General features: G+C 61.0%; 1 protein-coding gene across 1 annotated transcript; it reads right to left on the reverse strand.

Annotated features, from left to right (window-relative positions):
* Window positions 1-1,528: 1,528 nt before the first annotated feature.
* On the reverse strand, window positions 1,529-15,354 carry DNMT3L (DNA methyltransferase 3 like). The gene is made up of 12 exons (XM_031460726.2): window positions 15,249-15,354; window positions 14,916-14,960; window positions 14,195-14,274; window positions 14,009-14,121; window positions 13,080-13,251; window positions 11,108-11,195; window positions 9,890-9,978; window positions 7,982-8,057; window positions 7,316-7,455; window positions 4,108-4,193; window positions 2,209-2,389; window positions 1,529-1,600 (listed from the first exon to the last, which is right to left on the reverse strand). Exons 1-12 carry the CDS (start codon window positions 15,352-15,354, stop codon window positions 1,529-1,531), a joined length of 1,248 nt encoding a protein of 415 aa, XP_031316586.2.
* Between the last annotated feature and the right edge of the window lie 890 nt (window positions 15,355-16,244).

The raw sequence follows: 16,244 nt of genomic DNA on the forward strand, positions 1-16,244 counted from the left end.
GGTCACACATGGTGCAGCCCAGTCTCCCTGTCTCCATCTCATCCCATCAGCCAAGTCCTTTTTTGCCATGTAAGGTGACATTCATGGTTCTGAGATTTAGGACAGGGACATCTTTCTGGGGTCGTTATTTAGCCAACCACAGGGGCTCACAAAGGACCCTTGTGGGTAAGATTAAAATATTAGAGGGAGACTGTAGAATGCTTGAGAGAGTGCTGAAGATGTAACACTGGGGTGGCTCTGGGCCCCTGCATAGGAGCAGGCTGACAGAGGGTGGACCCTGCCGATACTGGGTAGCAGCAGCTGGAGCCAGGCTGCCAGGGCACAGCCGTCACCATGCCCCGCCCCGTCAGCTGCTGACACGAGCACGTCTTTGCAGTCAGCTTGGACCCAGAGCGTGGCCTCCTAGGAGGGTCTCATCCATGTTCCAATGCTCCTGTCCCTACCACCCCTCTATGTTTTCTGGGGCTGCCATGACCTCAGTTTCATTACAGAACTTTAGCCCCTGGACGGGAGACCTATGACATCAGAGCCCAGGATGGTCCTCTGTCCACCCTCAAGAGAAGGTCACATGGATTCTATGAGGACATCTGTGTCAGCCAGGGCTCTCCCGAGAAACAGAATCAACAGGATGTAAGTGTGTGTAGACAGAGAAAAAGAGAGAAATGTACTTCAAGGAATGACCCGCGATAACGGAGGCCTGATAAGCCCAAATTTGCAGGGTGAGCTGGCCACCCGGAGGCCGGGGGAGAGTTGTGTTTGGAGTCCACCGCAGTCTGCTAGACAATTCTTTCTTGCTCAAGGGAGGTTAGGCCTTCCGTGCCTTGGGAGAGGCCCCCTGTACCCGCCTGCAGTTGATAAACAACAGAAACATACTGCTGGCTGGTGGCGGGTCTGGCAGTGGGCGGTCAGGTGCCGCGGGGTCGGGTGAGGGCCCCTTTCCTGGTCACACGCTTCTCGTGTGTCCTCACGTGGGCAGGGCTGAGGGAGCTCCCGGGGGCCTCTTTTCTAAGGGCACTAAGCCCGTTTTGGAGTCACCTCTCCAACACCCCCTCTCCTGATACCATCACCTCGGAGGTTAGGATTTCAGCAGATGAATTTTGGGACCCTGACGTTCAGACCACAGCACCCACCCACGTTACGGAGGGTGTAATCCGCTTTACTCAAAGTCCACTGATTTAAATATTAATCCAATCCAAAAATGCCTTCACGGAAAACACGGCGATAATGTTTCAGCAAACGTCTGGGCACCTAGGCCTAGCCAAGCTGGCACAGAAGATTAACCAGCACAATTTCTATTCTATTTCAAAACATGTTTTTTAAAACCATCAGAAGGTCCAATTTCAACCCCACCCTTCTTCCACGTACTAGCACCGGTGCTAGGACAGTTACAGGGTCCCCCGTTCCCAGGGGGACGCCAGGACAGTGGAGTCTGTGTGCTCGTCTGAGTCTGGATCCCTTTGGGAGATTTCCTGACTCATCTGGGAAGACCCTCCGGGATTCATCACAAGTGACTGGAAACCAGCTCCAGTCAGCGCTCTCCAGTGGCCTGTCCTCCAGGGAGCCCAGGCGAGTGGGCTTCCTGCTTCCTGTGGGCAAGTCCCTGTGGGTCAAGGAGGACCAAAATTCACAGGTGGACCTGCACTTGGCCCCTGCACCGCCTGTCCAGCCTGCCCTCCCTTTGCACCAAGTCGATACCCCACACTTCGCAAAGGTTTGGGGTGCTTCGTGGGGCTCTAATCAGGGAGAGTGGTTTTAACTGTCACAGCAAACAGCAGTCGTGGCCGCATCCGCTTCGTACACAAGGGAACACGTGTGGTCGTAAGGGCATCTGGCCCGTCCTTCCCAGAGACACTCCCACGTCCTACAGAATAATATAAAGGCTGTGCTCACACACACGAACACCAAAAAGGGACCCATAACTATCGTAACAAAGGTATTTTTAACTTCTCAGCCAGCACAGAAACGTTTTCAGCAGCACAATACGCAAAGTAACATCAGCGTCTCGTCCACAGTCAGACCCGAGGCTCCGCTCCACCGAAGGGCATGCGGGAGGCCCGCGGCGCCACCCCCAAAGGGGCGGTAGGTCTGTAGCGACCACAGGAGACCCAAAGTTAAGCAAATAAATAGTAATTTGAAAAGGAAAAAAGAGACTGTGTAAGGAAAGTTATCTTTGTTCTAGGAAAAGTCTTTTTTTGTTGCTGTTTTCACAGTATAATGACTCATTTGTAAAGAGGAAGTGAGCTCTGTTGAAAAATACTTGAAATATTCTCTCAAGGGGAGGAAACAATTCTTCACCAGCGCGGCTGGCCCCTGGGCGGGGGGCTTCGCTCTCTGCCTGTCCTGGGCCAGCAGGGCTAATTCCTCTTGGGAAACCAGGGCCGAGTGCCTGCTGTAAAGGAGAGAGGGGCTCAGTGCCCACCCGAGGGCCCCGCGGGCTCCGGAAAGGCCGGGACGGTGGGCGGGGAGGGCCCCTGGAGAGGGGCGGGCGCCAGTCTCACTGGACTACCTGAGGTCTCTGGTGGAAACGCCCTTAGGAGACCTCACACCTTCTGTGAGTCTTTTCCCCGGTGGTAGAAAGACAAGCATGACCAGGGTCCTCACATCTCCCGCCTCCCCAGGGAGGAGCCCATCCTACAAGAAGAGGGCACAGAGGGTCCCCAAGGACAGACCACTGGCCTAGCTCAGCGGGTCCTGCTTTCAGCGGGGCGAGGCCCCCCCCCCCCCAGAGCAAACCCACAGAGAAGGGAGGCGGGACTGTGGGCAAGGCCCGCTGTGTTCAAGGGTGGTGCTGCCCAGTGCGCCCGCGCCTGCAGGTCCCGGGCCACTTGTGCTGAGGACTCCCGCAGGGACCCCGCGTGCCATGTATGCAACCCTGGGACTCAAGGCGCCTGGACATGGCACCAGGCACCTCGCTGGAGTTGGGGGACACTTCTTGGCTTACTTTGGGGGAGTGAAGGCCACAGACGAGGGACCAGAAACAGGCAGTGCCCCTCCGGGCACTCTCCCGGCCCGCCTCCCCGGGGCAGCTCCACTGGCCAAGGGAGGACCGGGCGGGTGGTCAGCAAAATAGTCCCTGCTTCCAGGGAGGGTGGGCCTCCCTCCTCACGCCTGAGCCTGAAGGGAAGCACCTGCTGCGCTTCTGGGAACAGCCCCGCCTCCTCCAACGGGGAGAAGTGGGCGGGAGAGCGACCCCGCGGAAGGGGCGGAGTGACTCTCGAAGCTCCTGAGAAGATCACATTTTGGAAACCTCCTCCACCTCGCTCCCGCCACCCCCTCCCCACACACAGCGCCAGCGGGACAATGCTGGGATCGGGAGGTGCCGATAAGAAGTTTCCAGAAACTTCCTGTCGGGAGAACACACGACTTACTGTCCTGTAAGATGCAGTCAACGTTGGTTCAGCACAAGGGCAAAGGCCAGACACGTGGGGTTTGGGGGAGAAGATGGCCACCTGCCCAAGGGCTCTGGGGGGACGGCACGTGGCAGAGACAGGACAGGAGGGCCAGCGTGGGGAGCAGCGGGGTGGGGGCTCGGGGCGGTGAGGCGGAGGGGGTGATCGTGAGGATGAACAGTCTTGAGAATTCTCGGGAGGCAGAGAAGGGTGTGTGCGTGTGTGTGAGGACCCAGGGCAGGCACGTGTGAAGGGCTGGAAGCAGCTCAGTGGCGCAGCCCAGAAGTGCACGGCGGGGCGAGCGTGAGGACACAGGCTTGTGTGAGCGCGTGCTGTGTGTGTGTGTGTGTGATGAGTGTGAGCGGGTGTGGGTATGTGAGTGTGTGAGTGTGAGTGTGCAGGGAGGCAGGTGCTCTAGTGGCTGGGGAGGGCGTCCCAGGACCGGGGCAGCGAGCCTTGCAGCCCGTGTGCAGGAGTTCGTCCAGAGGCGAGAGCCTCAGAGGCAGCAGTGCAAAAGCAGGGGAAGTTCCCCAAGTGGGAAGGGGGCACCCCAACCCAGGGCTTGTCTAGAATTCTTGGGGTGGCCCCACAGGCCCCCAGACACAGCCCCCAACCTGGACGCAGAGGCTCCGTCCCCTCAGACTTCTGGCCCCGGTGAACCCGCCGCTGGTCAGCCCCCCACCCAAGCCTCCCAGGGCCTCGGGTGCACAGGAAGTACCTCCTCACGGCGGGGATGCTGCTCCACACGTGCACGGCGTTCTGGGTGGTCCTGCCTCGGACGTGCTGGATGGTCACGGGGTCCGTCTGAGGGATGAGAATGTTGGCGGTGAACCGGGGGACCCGGACCGTATCCTCCACCCCCACGGCGCCCACAGGCCTCGGCCACCATGGGCACCATCTCTGAGCCCTGAACACGGGCCCCAGCCTCCCTGGACTGTCTTCTGGTCCACATGGCTGACATCTCACATCTCTGTTTTTGTAGTAAATCACCTCATGAGGGAAAAAGCTGACATAGTATTGTAAGACTTTTAACTGGTAGATATTTCATTCCCAAGGGCACATGGCCCAGGGACTCCCTACTCGCTCCAGAGCGGAGGTGGGTTCCCGTGAAGACAGAGAAGTCCTGGGTCTTAGAACCAGGGGAGTCTCGTCTCAGGGAGATGAGAGGCTCTGTGGGCAGAGAGCAGGGTTTCCTAAAGGGCTGGTGCTTCATGGGGCCCGTGGGGAGTCCAGTGAGCACCTGGGTCCTGGTCACGTCTCCCCGGAAAGCACCGGCAGCCAGGGGAGGAAGGGCTAGTGGCAGGAGCTGTGGAAAGGATGAGGGCAGGGAGGAGAAACTGAGGCCACCCAGCTGCCAACACTCCACTTGGGGTGGCCTGGACTCCACCTCCCTGAACCGTCCCCGACACATCAGCCTCCTCCTGTGTCCCGACGCCTGGCCGGGAGGAGGCTCACACCGAGACGGACCACCAGCTGCAGAGCAGAAAGCGGCAGGTCCTGTATCGGCACGTCTCGCTGGTTCCCTGCCGTCAGCGGGAACGAGTCCACAGCGCGGTGGGAGCGGGCACAGGACAGGTGGAGCTTCTCTTTTGCCGACTCCTGGTTTGGGACCCATTCTGATCTGCCAGACGTGCTCACAAAACCGCCAGTGTCTTTGCTGTGCTGCGCGTGTGCTGATCACTGCTGCCCAGGGTTGGCTGGGCTCGCGATCACCCAGGCGCAGATGTTTTGATAAATGCTGCACCTTACGAAGCTGGCCCTGACTGCTGGTATGTGGCGACGTGTCAGTATCTAAAACGGCCAGGCTTCATAAAAAGGAGAAATAACCACAGACACGCGGATGAAAGTACGAGAATCATGAGGACTTCTTGCCCGGCTCTATAGGAATGATTTGTTAACTTTAACTTAATGGCTTATATTCTGGGAAAGCACAGCTTACCAAACTGACCTCAGAAAAGACTGAAAACCTTAACAGATTAGTTCCCACAGAGGAGTTACTCCCACGTAAGAACAGCGGCAACCACAGCCAGCTCAGACGACGTCCCGGGAGAGCCCTGCCAAAGGCTCGGGCACGTGTGCGAAGCACGCTGGACACCGACACCCAAGCTCAGTAACGGTGGCACAAAACACTTCAACTAAAAAAAAAACGGCACGAAACAAAACAAGAAACCTCACATACCCACCTCTGTCCTGTTATCAGAGCAAAAATCCCACATGAACTGCTGTTCACTGGGAGTCAGCAGTACGGCAACACAACCGTGTGCCGTGACTAAGGGTGTTTTCCAGGAAGGCAAGAACAGTTGTGCCTAGGAAATCTGCTAGGAGATCACAGTCAGAGCCAGAGAAGAAGTGTAGTTACCTCCAAAGACATAAAAAAGAACATTTGACAGAATCCAGCAATTACTCTCAACAGAATAACTCAGAAAAGCAGAAATCCAGGAGAACTTCTGGAAATTTCCTTAACACAGTGGACTGTATCAACTTTGACCTGAAAGCCAGCAACAGCTTAGTAGAGGAAACACTGGAAACATTTCCTCGAATGTCAGGAACAAGACAGGCATGTCCCGTCACTCCTGCGATTCAACATTGTCCCAGAGGCAGCAGCAACGTGTGACAAGAGACAGACATTCGAGGTACAAAATGAAGAAGGAAAAACAGTCCCTGTCGGCAGACGACCTGCCCCACTCCCTAGACAGGCTGCTGAGCCATCTGCAGGTCACTGCCGGCTACAAAGTAGCCCAGGAGGGCGACCAGGTCGGGCTAGCAGGGGTGGGGCAATAGTTTCTTACGCACAAACCAAAACCAGTTGACACGGGTGGGAAACCCCCACTGCAGAGGAGGGAGGAAGAACCCTGCGGCGTCTGGGAGAAGGCGAGGGAACGCAGAGAGAGGGGGCCGCCCATGGGCGGGCGGGGGAAACGCAGCGCAGCCCGGCCCGGCGGGGCCTCGGGGAACACCCTCCCCGGCGGCGCTGCACCCCTGGGGACCGCGCCTGGACCCTGCGCCCGCACTCCAGGCTCCATCCCGCAGGTGTGTCCCCACACGCCCCTGCCCTGAGTATCCTTTGTAACGGCATCCCCCTTATCCGTTAGTTGGAACAGGTTCAATGCATTTTCCACGTCCACACACAGTAAAACCGCACAAAGCAAGACGGATGCAATAAAACAAAGACCGGGGAAGAGCCGTTCGGAACGGGAGGATTTCCCAGGGAAACGCTGATTGCCAAAAGCCGGCCGCAAGGCAGCGGCGCGGGCAGCCCCGTGCGCCTGTGAGGACGTCCTGGAGGAAGCCCAGGACCCGAGGGCAGAGGTGGAGGGGGTGGCGGAGGTGGGGGCGGTGGGCTTTGGCGACCAGTTTATGAACCCTTGATCGTGGGGAGCCGTCCCAAGAGGAGGGGACACTGGGCCTGGGCTGGGGCTGCCCTTTGAGTGGGGGGGTAGCGGGCAGGGACGGGCCTGGTCAGCCCTGGACAGACTGGTCACTGAGCTCGCACGTGAATGCTCTGATGGTCAGGACTCAGACAGGAGGAAACAGCAAGACTGTCGGTGGCCCAGGAGGGGTGTGAGTGCGTGTGTGTGGTGTGTGCCAGTGCCCTGTGCCCTGTGCGCCGTGGGGTGTGAGAGCGACTGACGTGTGTGCACACGGGTGTGAGTGTGTCACTGCACGCACTGCGTGCTGACGTGTGAAAGTGCACAGGGCGTGTGCGCAGATGGCGTGGGGGGGGGGAGGACACGAGCCCCGGGGGCAGCGTCCTGAACCCAGCGCAGCTGGGAGGCACCCTTGGGAGTGGGGGTGGGGGCTCAGTGGTGCGGTGGCCCTCGTGCTCCCCACAAACTCGGAAAACTCAGGCCTCGGGGGCAGGAATCTAAGGGGTGCCACCCCCACCAAGGGGCCGCTGGCACCCCTGGGCCCTGGCCCGCACACACCTCCAGGAAGCGAGTGGCCACGGCCCGGTCCTCCTCGGTCAGCACCAGATTGTCCACAAACATCCAGAAGAAGGGCTGCTGGCTGCCCCGCCGGGGCCTCGCGTACTGCAGGACACGGTGGAACTGGAACAGGTACCACCCTGGGGGGGGGGGTGCGGGTGCGTCTGGGCTCTGCCCCGGGGGCGGGGGTGAGGGGCCCTGGCGGGGCGGGGTGACTGCGGTGCGGCCAGCCTGGGCCCCGGGCGTCCATCTGCTCCCCAGGGCAGCCCCGTCCCCACAGAGGGCTCAAGGGCTCAGGGCTCCCTGTCAGCTGGGGCTGCAGACCCAGTCTCACCCAGTGGGCCCGGTACTGAGACAAGGCAGGTGACAGAGAAGCCGGGCAAGCACCTCACAGGGATACCCAGCTCAGCGGAAGAAGGGCGGGAGGGGTGCCAGGCCGCCCTGGGGTGACAGACATAGTCATCGTCTCGGGTAGAGTGATGGCTTCACAGGGTGCACACTTCAAAACCACCAAACTGTACTCACTGGAGACAGACAACTTCTGTGGGTCTGTGACACCTCAGTGCAGACGACTTGCCACTTCTGCCCTCCCTGAGGAGGGCTGGGGCGATGGGAGGGGGTGGGGGACAAGAGGCCCCGGAGTTGGAGCAGACTTAGGTCTCTTACCAGGGGGGTGGTCGCAGGTGTGGCCAAGGGGGGGTGTAGAGCCATAGGTGAGGTCGAAGGGGCCCCATTCCTCCACCTGCAGGAAAGCACGGCGGCTCAGGAGTGGGGAGGGGTCCCCCAGGGCCCCACACCTTGCTCATCTAACCATGAGACTTAGGCTGACCCTCAGCCCAAAGGCCCCTGGGGGTCGGGGGTAATGAGACCCTCAGGGCCAGACCTGCCCGTGTGCTTCAGGGGACACACGGAGCCGGCTTTCCCATCTGGGAGAGGACAGCCCTCCGCAGAGCCCTGGGAACCTGACCGCTGACGAGTCCTTCGCGCCAGGTGTGGCCCTTACAGACGCCGCGGAACCGCGACCCACGGGCCCCCAGGGGTTCACGGGGATTTTGTGTGCTGCTGGGAAATACTTGACAGGCCCCCGACAGGTCAGCGCTGCCCAGCAGCGGCGCCCTTGAGGGGCGGGAAGACCACCGAGGTGGCCCAGGGGACCCCGGGGCTCGCTCATGACGACTCTAGCCACTGTCGTTCTTAAAAAACTAGTCAAAGACCCAAATCCTGGACCCCTGGTTTTCCGACAGCACCCCCTCCAGAGCAGACCTGGCTTCCTTTGACGCCCCACCTCCCACCACAGCACTTGGCGGAAGCCTGCACTCAATGTCCACCCCAGCCTTGTTCCCCACGTGGCAGTGGGTTGTGACCCCGCCCAGGTGCGCTCCTGGTGGCACCTGGACACCAGGCTCTGTCACGGCTGGCTGACGGAGCAGGCCCGGGGGTGTCTGGGTGGGGAGGGGTGCGGGGACTAGAGGAGGTGGGTGTGGGCGTGGGCTGGCGAGGCCTGCACCCCAACACTGCAGGCCGCAGGCTGCCGTGCTCCCCTACCACCCCACGTTCCCTCAGAGGGAACACCCAGTTCTCTGATAGGGTCTTGCAGTCCTGCGGCTCGGGGAGGCCTCCTGTCACCCTCACGTCACGTCTTAACCATCCTGCCCTGCGAGGGAGGACCTTGCCCTGGGTGGGGGCTGGCGGCGTGCGGGGGGGGGGGGCAGGCTCCCGAAATGCTTCGTGGTGGGACGTCTGAAGGCGTGGGGGGAGAGCACAAAGAGGACTGTCCTGGCTCACGGCAGGGTGGACCAGGGGCGATGGGGGCCGGGGATGCTGCAGGAGGCTTCTTCAGGCTCCGGGCCAGGCGGGGAGCAGAGCTGTGAGGCCTCGGCCAGCATCCAGCGCAGAGCCAACCCCCACGTTGGCCTTTTCCTTGCTGCCACCTCTCGATGGCCAGCACTCCAGCCCCTCAGACCCTCTGCACGTGGTTGCTGGGCTCTGGGGACAGTGGGCTTTAATCCTGGGGTGAGAGGCTGTGCCCATGTTGGGGGCGAGAGACCAGGGTCCTCCTGCCCTGAGGCCACGGGAGGAGGCTCCAGCCTTTTCCCATCTGCGGAGACGGCTCGAGGCCGAGCTGGGCTCTGGTGAGTCATTTTCAGGCACTTTCTCCAAGGCCGCCGTCCAGGACAGCAGGAACTAGCCTTCCAGGGCCCCTGACCACTTCGCAGCAGCACCCAGAGGACGTGTGCAGACAATCCGCAGCTGTGGCTTCCCAGACTCAGCATTCTATTTCAGAAGGAGGTCTCGGGGCTGCCCTGTCATCACAGGGGGTGGGACTGGCCCCTGGATTCCAACAAGCCAGACAGGAGGTTTGGCCAATCGCTCTGCTGTGGGCTGTGGGCAGCGTGGGAGCCACAAAGGTGTCCTCTCACCTTGCCCACTGTGGGGGCCAGTCCCTGCGAGACCCTCCCACGCCGGACCTGCTGGGGACTCTCCCACCTCCCCGTCCCCTATCCCCGCAGCACCCCTGGGACCTCTGGCACATTGCCCTCCCCTTGGTGCCTGGAGGAACACAGCAGTACTTACGTCCCTCCTCACCACGTCGGTGACATCATCCAGATGTCTCAGCCTCCCCGGCCCAGAGCCGCTTTCCAAAAAGCCCAAACTCGTCAACTCTGGGTGGGGAGCAGAGGGGGCACAGGAGGGCTAGTGCTGGTTTTGACCCCACGCAGAATCAAAAGGCCAGCACTCGATCGGAAAACGTGCCCCTCGTTAACGAGCAAACTTCATCTTTTCAACGACCAGGCAGGGGTAAGCAGCCACCTCCACCGGGACTAACTTCAGAAAGTCGAGCCATTTGTTGCAGAACCAGGGTTCCCTGGCTGCGGTGCCCCTCTCTGGGTTAGGAAACCACTGGTGGTGGCAATCCACACGACGTCACCCAGCCAGGCTGTGTGGCACCACCGGGCTGCAGGGGCGTCCGTGGCCCCGGCACGGGAAGGAGCCTACAAACTGAACTAGTGATGCGCCATCCAGGCAGGGACTCGAAGGCCGGGTGGCCGTGGGCTGTGATCCCTGGGTTCCTTCGGGCACACGATGTGCCTGCTCTGTGCGTCCCAGGCCCCAGGTCCCTCACACGGGTGTGCATGAGGCGCTGGACCACATGCCACCGGGCACGCCACACAGCCCTGGAAGTGGGTAGATCCCCACCCCCCATTCCATTTGGCCAGAGACTAAGGAGTATTTTCATGGATTCTTGTGTCTGCTGGGCCGAGAAGAATCTGTAAGATTTCCAAAGGCACCAGCAGGTGGGGGTCTGCTTGGGGCCGGAGGGGCAGGACACCCAGGCAGGGCTGGAACGCAGCATGTGACCGGCCAGGGCAATCCGGGACACTGGGGGAGAGGGAGGGTGCGGAGAGCCCTGCAAGGTGGCCAGGTGTGTGGAGGTGTCTGGGGCTGGGTGGCCGTGGGCAGGGCGGGGCCCAGGTGCTGTCCTAGGCAGAGCCCTGGGCCCCACGGGCCTCATCAGGCCCCCACGCCGCTACCCTGCCACCTGCGCCTTCTCTCCACGGCTCCGCTGCTGAAGGGATGAGCGCCAAGTGCTGCAGCGACACCCCCCCAACCTAACACCTCTTGAAAATGACCCTCAGGCCGTCTTCGTGCTCGGCGCCTGGCTCTAGACCTGCAGTGAGCGCGACACTGGGGATGTCCCCCCCTCCCCAAACACGCACACCGGGTCCTCTGGGGTCTCGCTCCAGGCTGACCCATCTTCCAGGGTGAGTCCTCGGATGTCACCGCACTCACCTTTCTTGATGTCCCCAAAAAGGGACAGCACCCGGACTGGCTCTCTCTTCCACACAGGCACAGTTTTGTACATCTCAAGGGGACTCTTCTATTCAAAAAAAAGAAAAAAAGAAAGGATGTTCTGATGACTACGTGGTCATAGAGCCCGTGAGGGACAAGAAGAATTCTCTCTGGCCCAGCAGAAGCATCTGCCCTGATGAACAGAGGGCACACCTGCGGGGCGGCTGCCCCCAGCCGCGCCCCCTCCGGAGAAGACTCTGCCCTCCCCAGGCCATCTCTAGCAAAGGAACTGCGGGTTCACAGGTTCGCAGGTTCGAGGGGGTGTTCCCGATTGCGGAAGAAGAGAATTCCACCCGGGAGAGGCCGCTTCCCTTGTGTTTCTAAACACGCTCAGCAGTGGGATTCACCCGTCCCTCTCCGTCCCCTCTGTGGGCTCTGAACAGGGCCCATGTCACCCAGTACTCCCAAAGGAAGGCTACCAGTGTCAGGCCGCTCCCAGGCCAGGACTGAGCCAGCACCTGAGTCCGGCCACAGAGAAGCCAGGCTGAGGACCAAGGAGCCGAGAAGGCCTGGGGTAACCCAGCCTCTCTGCAGGACACCCGGACCGCAGAGACCTGGGGGTCCATCTGCGAAACAAGCACCCCCAGAGCCCCCGCCCCCCAGGAGGCTGCCCTGGGGGGGTGCCTGGCCTCTGGGGAGCCCGGTGTCGAGCTGCGGATGGGAGACCAGGCCTGAGCCTGTCTGCCTGCACCGGGGGCACGCAGGACACCCTGAGCCACTGGGGAAGGGTCTACCCAGGGCTGGAGCAGATGGACGGTGCCCAGCCAGGTAAGGGTGGAGGAGCCAGTGAGCCCAGGGGTGGCGGGCAGGAGGTCTGGGGCTACCCAGAGGTGTGGGGAGGCGAGGAGGGCAGGAAGGGCCTGGCACAGGTGTGGCCCTGATGGACACTGGGGACATACGTCCTGGTTCCCACGGCAGCTGCAGGCGCAGCGCCTCCTCCCCCTGGCGGCCTGGCCCTGAGCTGTCGTAACAGCAGGTCTGAATGTCAGCTCCCTCTGCTTTCAGTGGGGAGCTCCCCTTGCAGTTTGCCAGCGTGGAGGGTGGGGGGGTGAGGGAGGTTTCTGCCACTAAATGGACCTGAAGACACTCCACTGGGAGCAAGGCGCCTTGATTCTGACAAGCACCGTAGAGGCACCTGCTCCCATCCGGTGTCAGGGAGTGCGGGACAGTGGGCCCACCATGTGCCCCTGTGGGTGGGTGGCCAGCAACGCCGTGCGGTGACTCTCCAGAACCAGCCTGGCCGCCAAGCACAGAGAAGAGATCCCCAGGCCAGCACTGGTTCCATGCTGCCCGGGTCAGCCCACACCCCTGCCCATCACCTGGCCACCCTCCCTCTGCGTCTGTCTCCCAGGTCCCCCTCCTTAGGTGACACCAGTTGTTGCACTTCCTGTCCCCTTGATCCAGGATGACCTCCCTCAAGACCCTATTTGCAAACTAGGTCCAGTTCACAGGTACCAGGTTAGGACTTAGATGTATCTTTTGGGGAGGACACAGCTCAACCTGCTTTGATGAGCCCACAGCCCCTGCCTAGCTCCCGGCTCCTGGCCTGGACCCTGGAGAGGTCCCACGTCCATGATGCTGTCCGGGCTGGACCAAGCTGACCCTGCGCAGGGTTTGCTCCCAATTGCCAGACTCCAAGGCCCACCTCTGCTGAGCCCCTCCCCTGCCGCCTACAAATGCCTCCTTCCAGGCTGGGGAGAAACAATTGCCATGCTACAGTAATTTTTAGCAGATAGACCACCTAGCGGAAACTGCTCTCAAAGAGGAAGACAGAGAAGTGCGTTGGCTTAAAAGCCTTTAACTTCACCACGCGTCCAGATGAGCGTTTTGCGGCCAGTTGCCAGAGAAACTAACAGAGCCAGGGCCCGTGCCTGCGCCCTGCCCTCGAGGCCCAGCCGTCCGCGCGCCTCACCGCCTCGCGGTCGTAGAAGGCCTTCAGCCACCCTCGCCACTTCCTCCTCCTCTGCAGCAGCCCGCTGCGGGGGAAGGGCAGGCACAGGAAGCACACCCAGTTACTCATGGCGTGAACTCTCCCCGACGTCCCCGGGCCGACCAGCGTGTCGACGCACTCGAAACAGTAGCATCTAGAGTCGGACAGAAAACCACGGCGACAGGAATGGCGCTGCCGCCACGGCCTGGCGACAGCCTGGAGCATCCTCAGGCAGAAGTGAGCCCGCTCCTTGCCCTGAGCGAGCGGTGGAGGCCACACTCAGGCTCAGGGAGAAGACAGAGGTGGCATGTGGGGAGGCGAGTCTGTGGCCAGGGAAGGGGACCTGCCCCTCTTAGGGACCTGGGGAGTCAGGAACCCAGCCATCTGCAGAAGACAGCGGGGAACCCGGGGCAACAGCAGATTTCAGAGACGCCCCCAAGCCAGCTATCCTCCTCCTCCAAACTCCGGAGCCTGCGGAACCGGGTCAGGTCTCCCAGTAAACCCAAATCCCTAAGGTAGGGGGTAGATTTGGGGTGGAGGAGGGTGGCCCGGAAGGACTGAGGGGAGGGGCCCACAGGTGGAGCTTGGGCTGGTGTGCAACGGCAAATGAACATGCCCTGCCTGACCCCGGCTGCAAGGGGTGCCTGTGATCCAGGGGTCAGCTATGTCTTAGTGATTAAAAACAGAAAGAAAAATCACAAACAGCTTTTGACACCTCCCTCCCATAGGTCAAGGCTCTACACCAAATGAAATCTTTGAGACGGAAACTGAAAGCTTTGGAGAAAGTCATCCTTTTAGGGGGAAATCCCCCTGCGCTCCTGGATGCGGAGCCTGGAAGGACGGGAGTTTCCTAGGCTTGTGGGCAGCGGTCCCTCACCCCCCCGCCCGGCCCCCGGGCACCGCGGCCTCACCGGGTGCAGTCGGGGTTTTCGCAGATGAGCAGCGTCTCTCCCGCACAGCAGATGGAGCAGTAGGACTGGTACCCGTCGTCATCGTACAGGAAGAGGCACTCCAGGAACTTGTCCTTGGCGAGGGCAAACCAGGCTGCCTCCTCCGCTCCGAGGCCTCCACGAAGCCACCCTGACCTCCCCGCTTACCTTGCATGGAGCACACATCCCTCCCTCAAACAGAGGGTGCTGCGTGTGCACCTGGAAGCTTCCACAGCAGATGCACATGTCTAAGGAGGAAAAGCACAGGGCGCCGTGTCATGATACCGTCAGACAGAGACACAGACACAGTAACCAATTTAACAACAGAAGTGCAAGACCCGTGCAGCGAAAACCATAAGCCGCTGTTGAAAGAAATGAAAGCTCAAACAGACGTGACGCTCATGCATCAGGAGATGGGGTATCGTTCAAGCGGCAAGCCTCCCCAGAGCAGTCGGCAGATCCCTCTCAGAATCCCAGCGGCTTTGGTTTTGTTTGTTCTGTTTTTTTTTTGGAAATTGACAAGCTAATCCTAAAATTCATATGAAAATGCAGAAGATCTCACATAGGCAAATCCACAGAGAAAGAAAGCAGATTCGTGGTTGCCTGAGGCTGAAAGAGGGGAGGTGGAGGGGTGAGGAATGGGAGTGACTGTTAATGGGGAGCAGTTTCTTTCTGGGGGTGATGAAAATGTCATAAAACTGGATTGCAGTGTTGGCTGCACGTTATCTGTGAATACGTTAAAAGACACTGACGTGCACACTTTAAATGGAGCATTGGGGGCCGCCGGGGCGGGAGAGGGCGTGAGCTGGGCGCGCGCTGCCTCCTCCCAGGGATGGACACCTGGGCGAGGCTGACGCCCCTTTGCCTGGGCCGCCGTGCGGCCTCTCACCTTCTATGTCTCGCTGGTTCACCTGGACTTCATACGCGACAAGATCTGAAAAAGAAAAACAGCAGCCCTCCTCCGCCTGTCTCCTCATTTAAATGGGTGGAGAGGCGAGCTTCACGAGTTGATCTGCTGGCGTCGCAGGAGCCAGAGGACCACCGCCACCCTCTCCTACACCTCGAATATCCGCGCTTTGGGGGTGGGGTGGGGACGCTTTGGGTCAGGCCCTCCTGCTCCTGGATGACGTGTGAACATTGCAGAAGCACGGAACCCCAGACGCTGCCCGGGCCTGGGCTCAGCAGCCTAAGCGGTAGGCCCAGTTCCTGAAGGAGCCCTGACCTCTGCGTGACCTGGGTGACGGAGGGGATGAGAGCTCGCTGGAGCCCACCAGGATGACGTCCATGCTGTGCTCCGCCTCCAGGTCCACGACTAGGGCAGCGGCCATGGGACACAAACCAGGAGACAGGACACGCACGAGAGAGGGAGAAAATGGCCCGTCAGCCTGTCTTGGAGCCTCTGGTCCCCAGCGTGGGGACTGAGTAGACCGCCCAGCTCGACCCCTACCCGCCTCCCACGGTGACACCTCCCTGTCCCAATCTGGGAGGTGAGTGCCCACCTGGAGAGGGGGCTGGCTGGATGCCCCCACCCAGGCCCCCGCCACAGTGTCGGTCAGGTGGGCCGCTTCTCCCCACAAACGGGAGAACAGAGGGCGTTACAGGGCCCGAGGCACGCCACCCCCCTTGTACCTCCACCTGTGGCTGTGGGCCCCTCAGCCAGGCCGATGTTCCTGCCTCCCACACTGTCCCCCAGGCCCCAGCCTGTGGGCTCTGGGGCCGAACCCTCAAAGGCAGGAGGCTGGGGAGAAGGAGAAAGGGCCTCATGGATTTCACAGGGTGGCGGCCACCGCGCCCCATCCAGTGTCCCCGCTGGGTCAGGGTCCGAGTCGTCCAGGGTCTCCAGACTCAGGGTCCCAGGGGAGGAGAGGGCCATGGAACCGCAGAAAGGGCTTTCCAGAAACCAGCAGGAAAGCGGGGTGGTGGGCTGGCCGGGTGGGGGGACGCAGAGTGGGGGCAGGGTCCCCACGTGACGTGCGGGGGCGGGACAGGAGCGGGGGAGGGGGGAGTGTAGCGGAGCCTTTAGTGCCAGAAGGTGTTGGGTGGAAAGGTGAGAGGTCATGTGGGGGGTGCTTCTGCTGGATGGGGGGGGTCAGGGAGCCCAAGGGGGTGAGGGGGAGGAGATTCCTCAGAGTGGGGAGGGATGAAGAGAAGAGATCCGTGCAGGGGAGGGGGGGTCTTGAGGGTGAGGGAGGGGGGCTCAGTAATGGGGCACTCAGTG

This window comes from Camelus dromedarius, chromosome 2 (assembly GCF_036321535.1).
Source record: "Camelus dromedarius isolate mCamDro1 chromosome 2, mCamDro1.pat, whole genome shotgun sequence".
Taxonomy (NCBI): domain Eukaryota; kingdom Metazoa; phylum Chordata; class Mammalia; order Artiodactyla; family Camelidae; genus Camelus; species Camelus dromedarius.

Excerpts from the sequence above, each read along its gene's own strand:
- DNMT3L (XM_031460726.2), bottom strand. The coding sequence starts at position 15,354 with ATGGCCGCTGCCCTAGTCGTGGACCTGGAGGCGGAGCACAGCATGGAC. Across the intron at positions 14,275-14,915 it reads GAACCAGCGAGACATAGAAG|ACATGTGCATCTGCTGTGGA; the intron begins GTGAGAGGCCGC and ends TTTCCTCCTTAG. Across the intron at positions 1,601-2,208 it reads TACAAATGAGTCATTATACT|GGACTTGCCCACAGGAAGCA; the intron begins GTGAAAACAGCA and ends CTTGACCCACAG.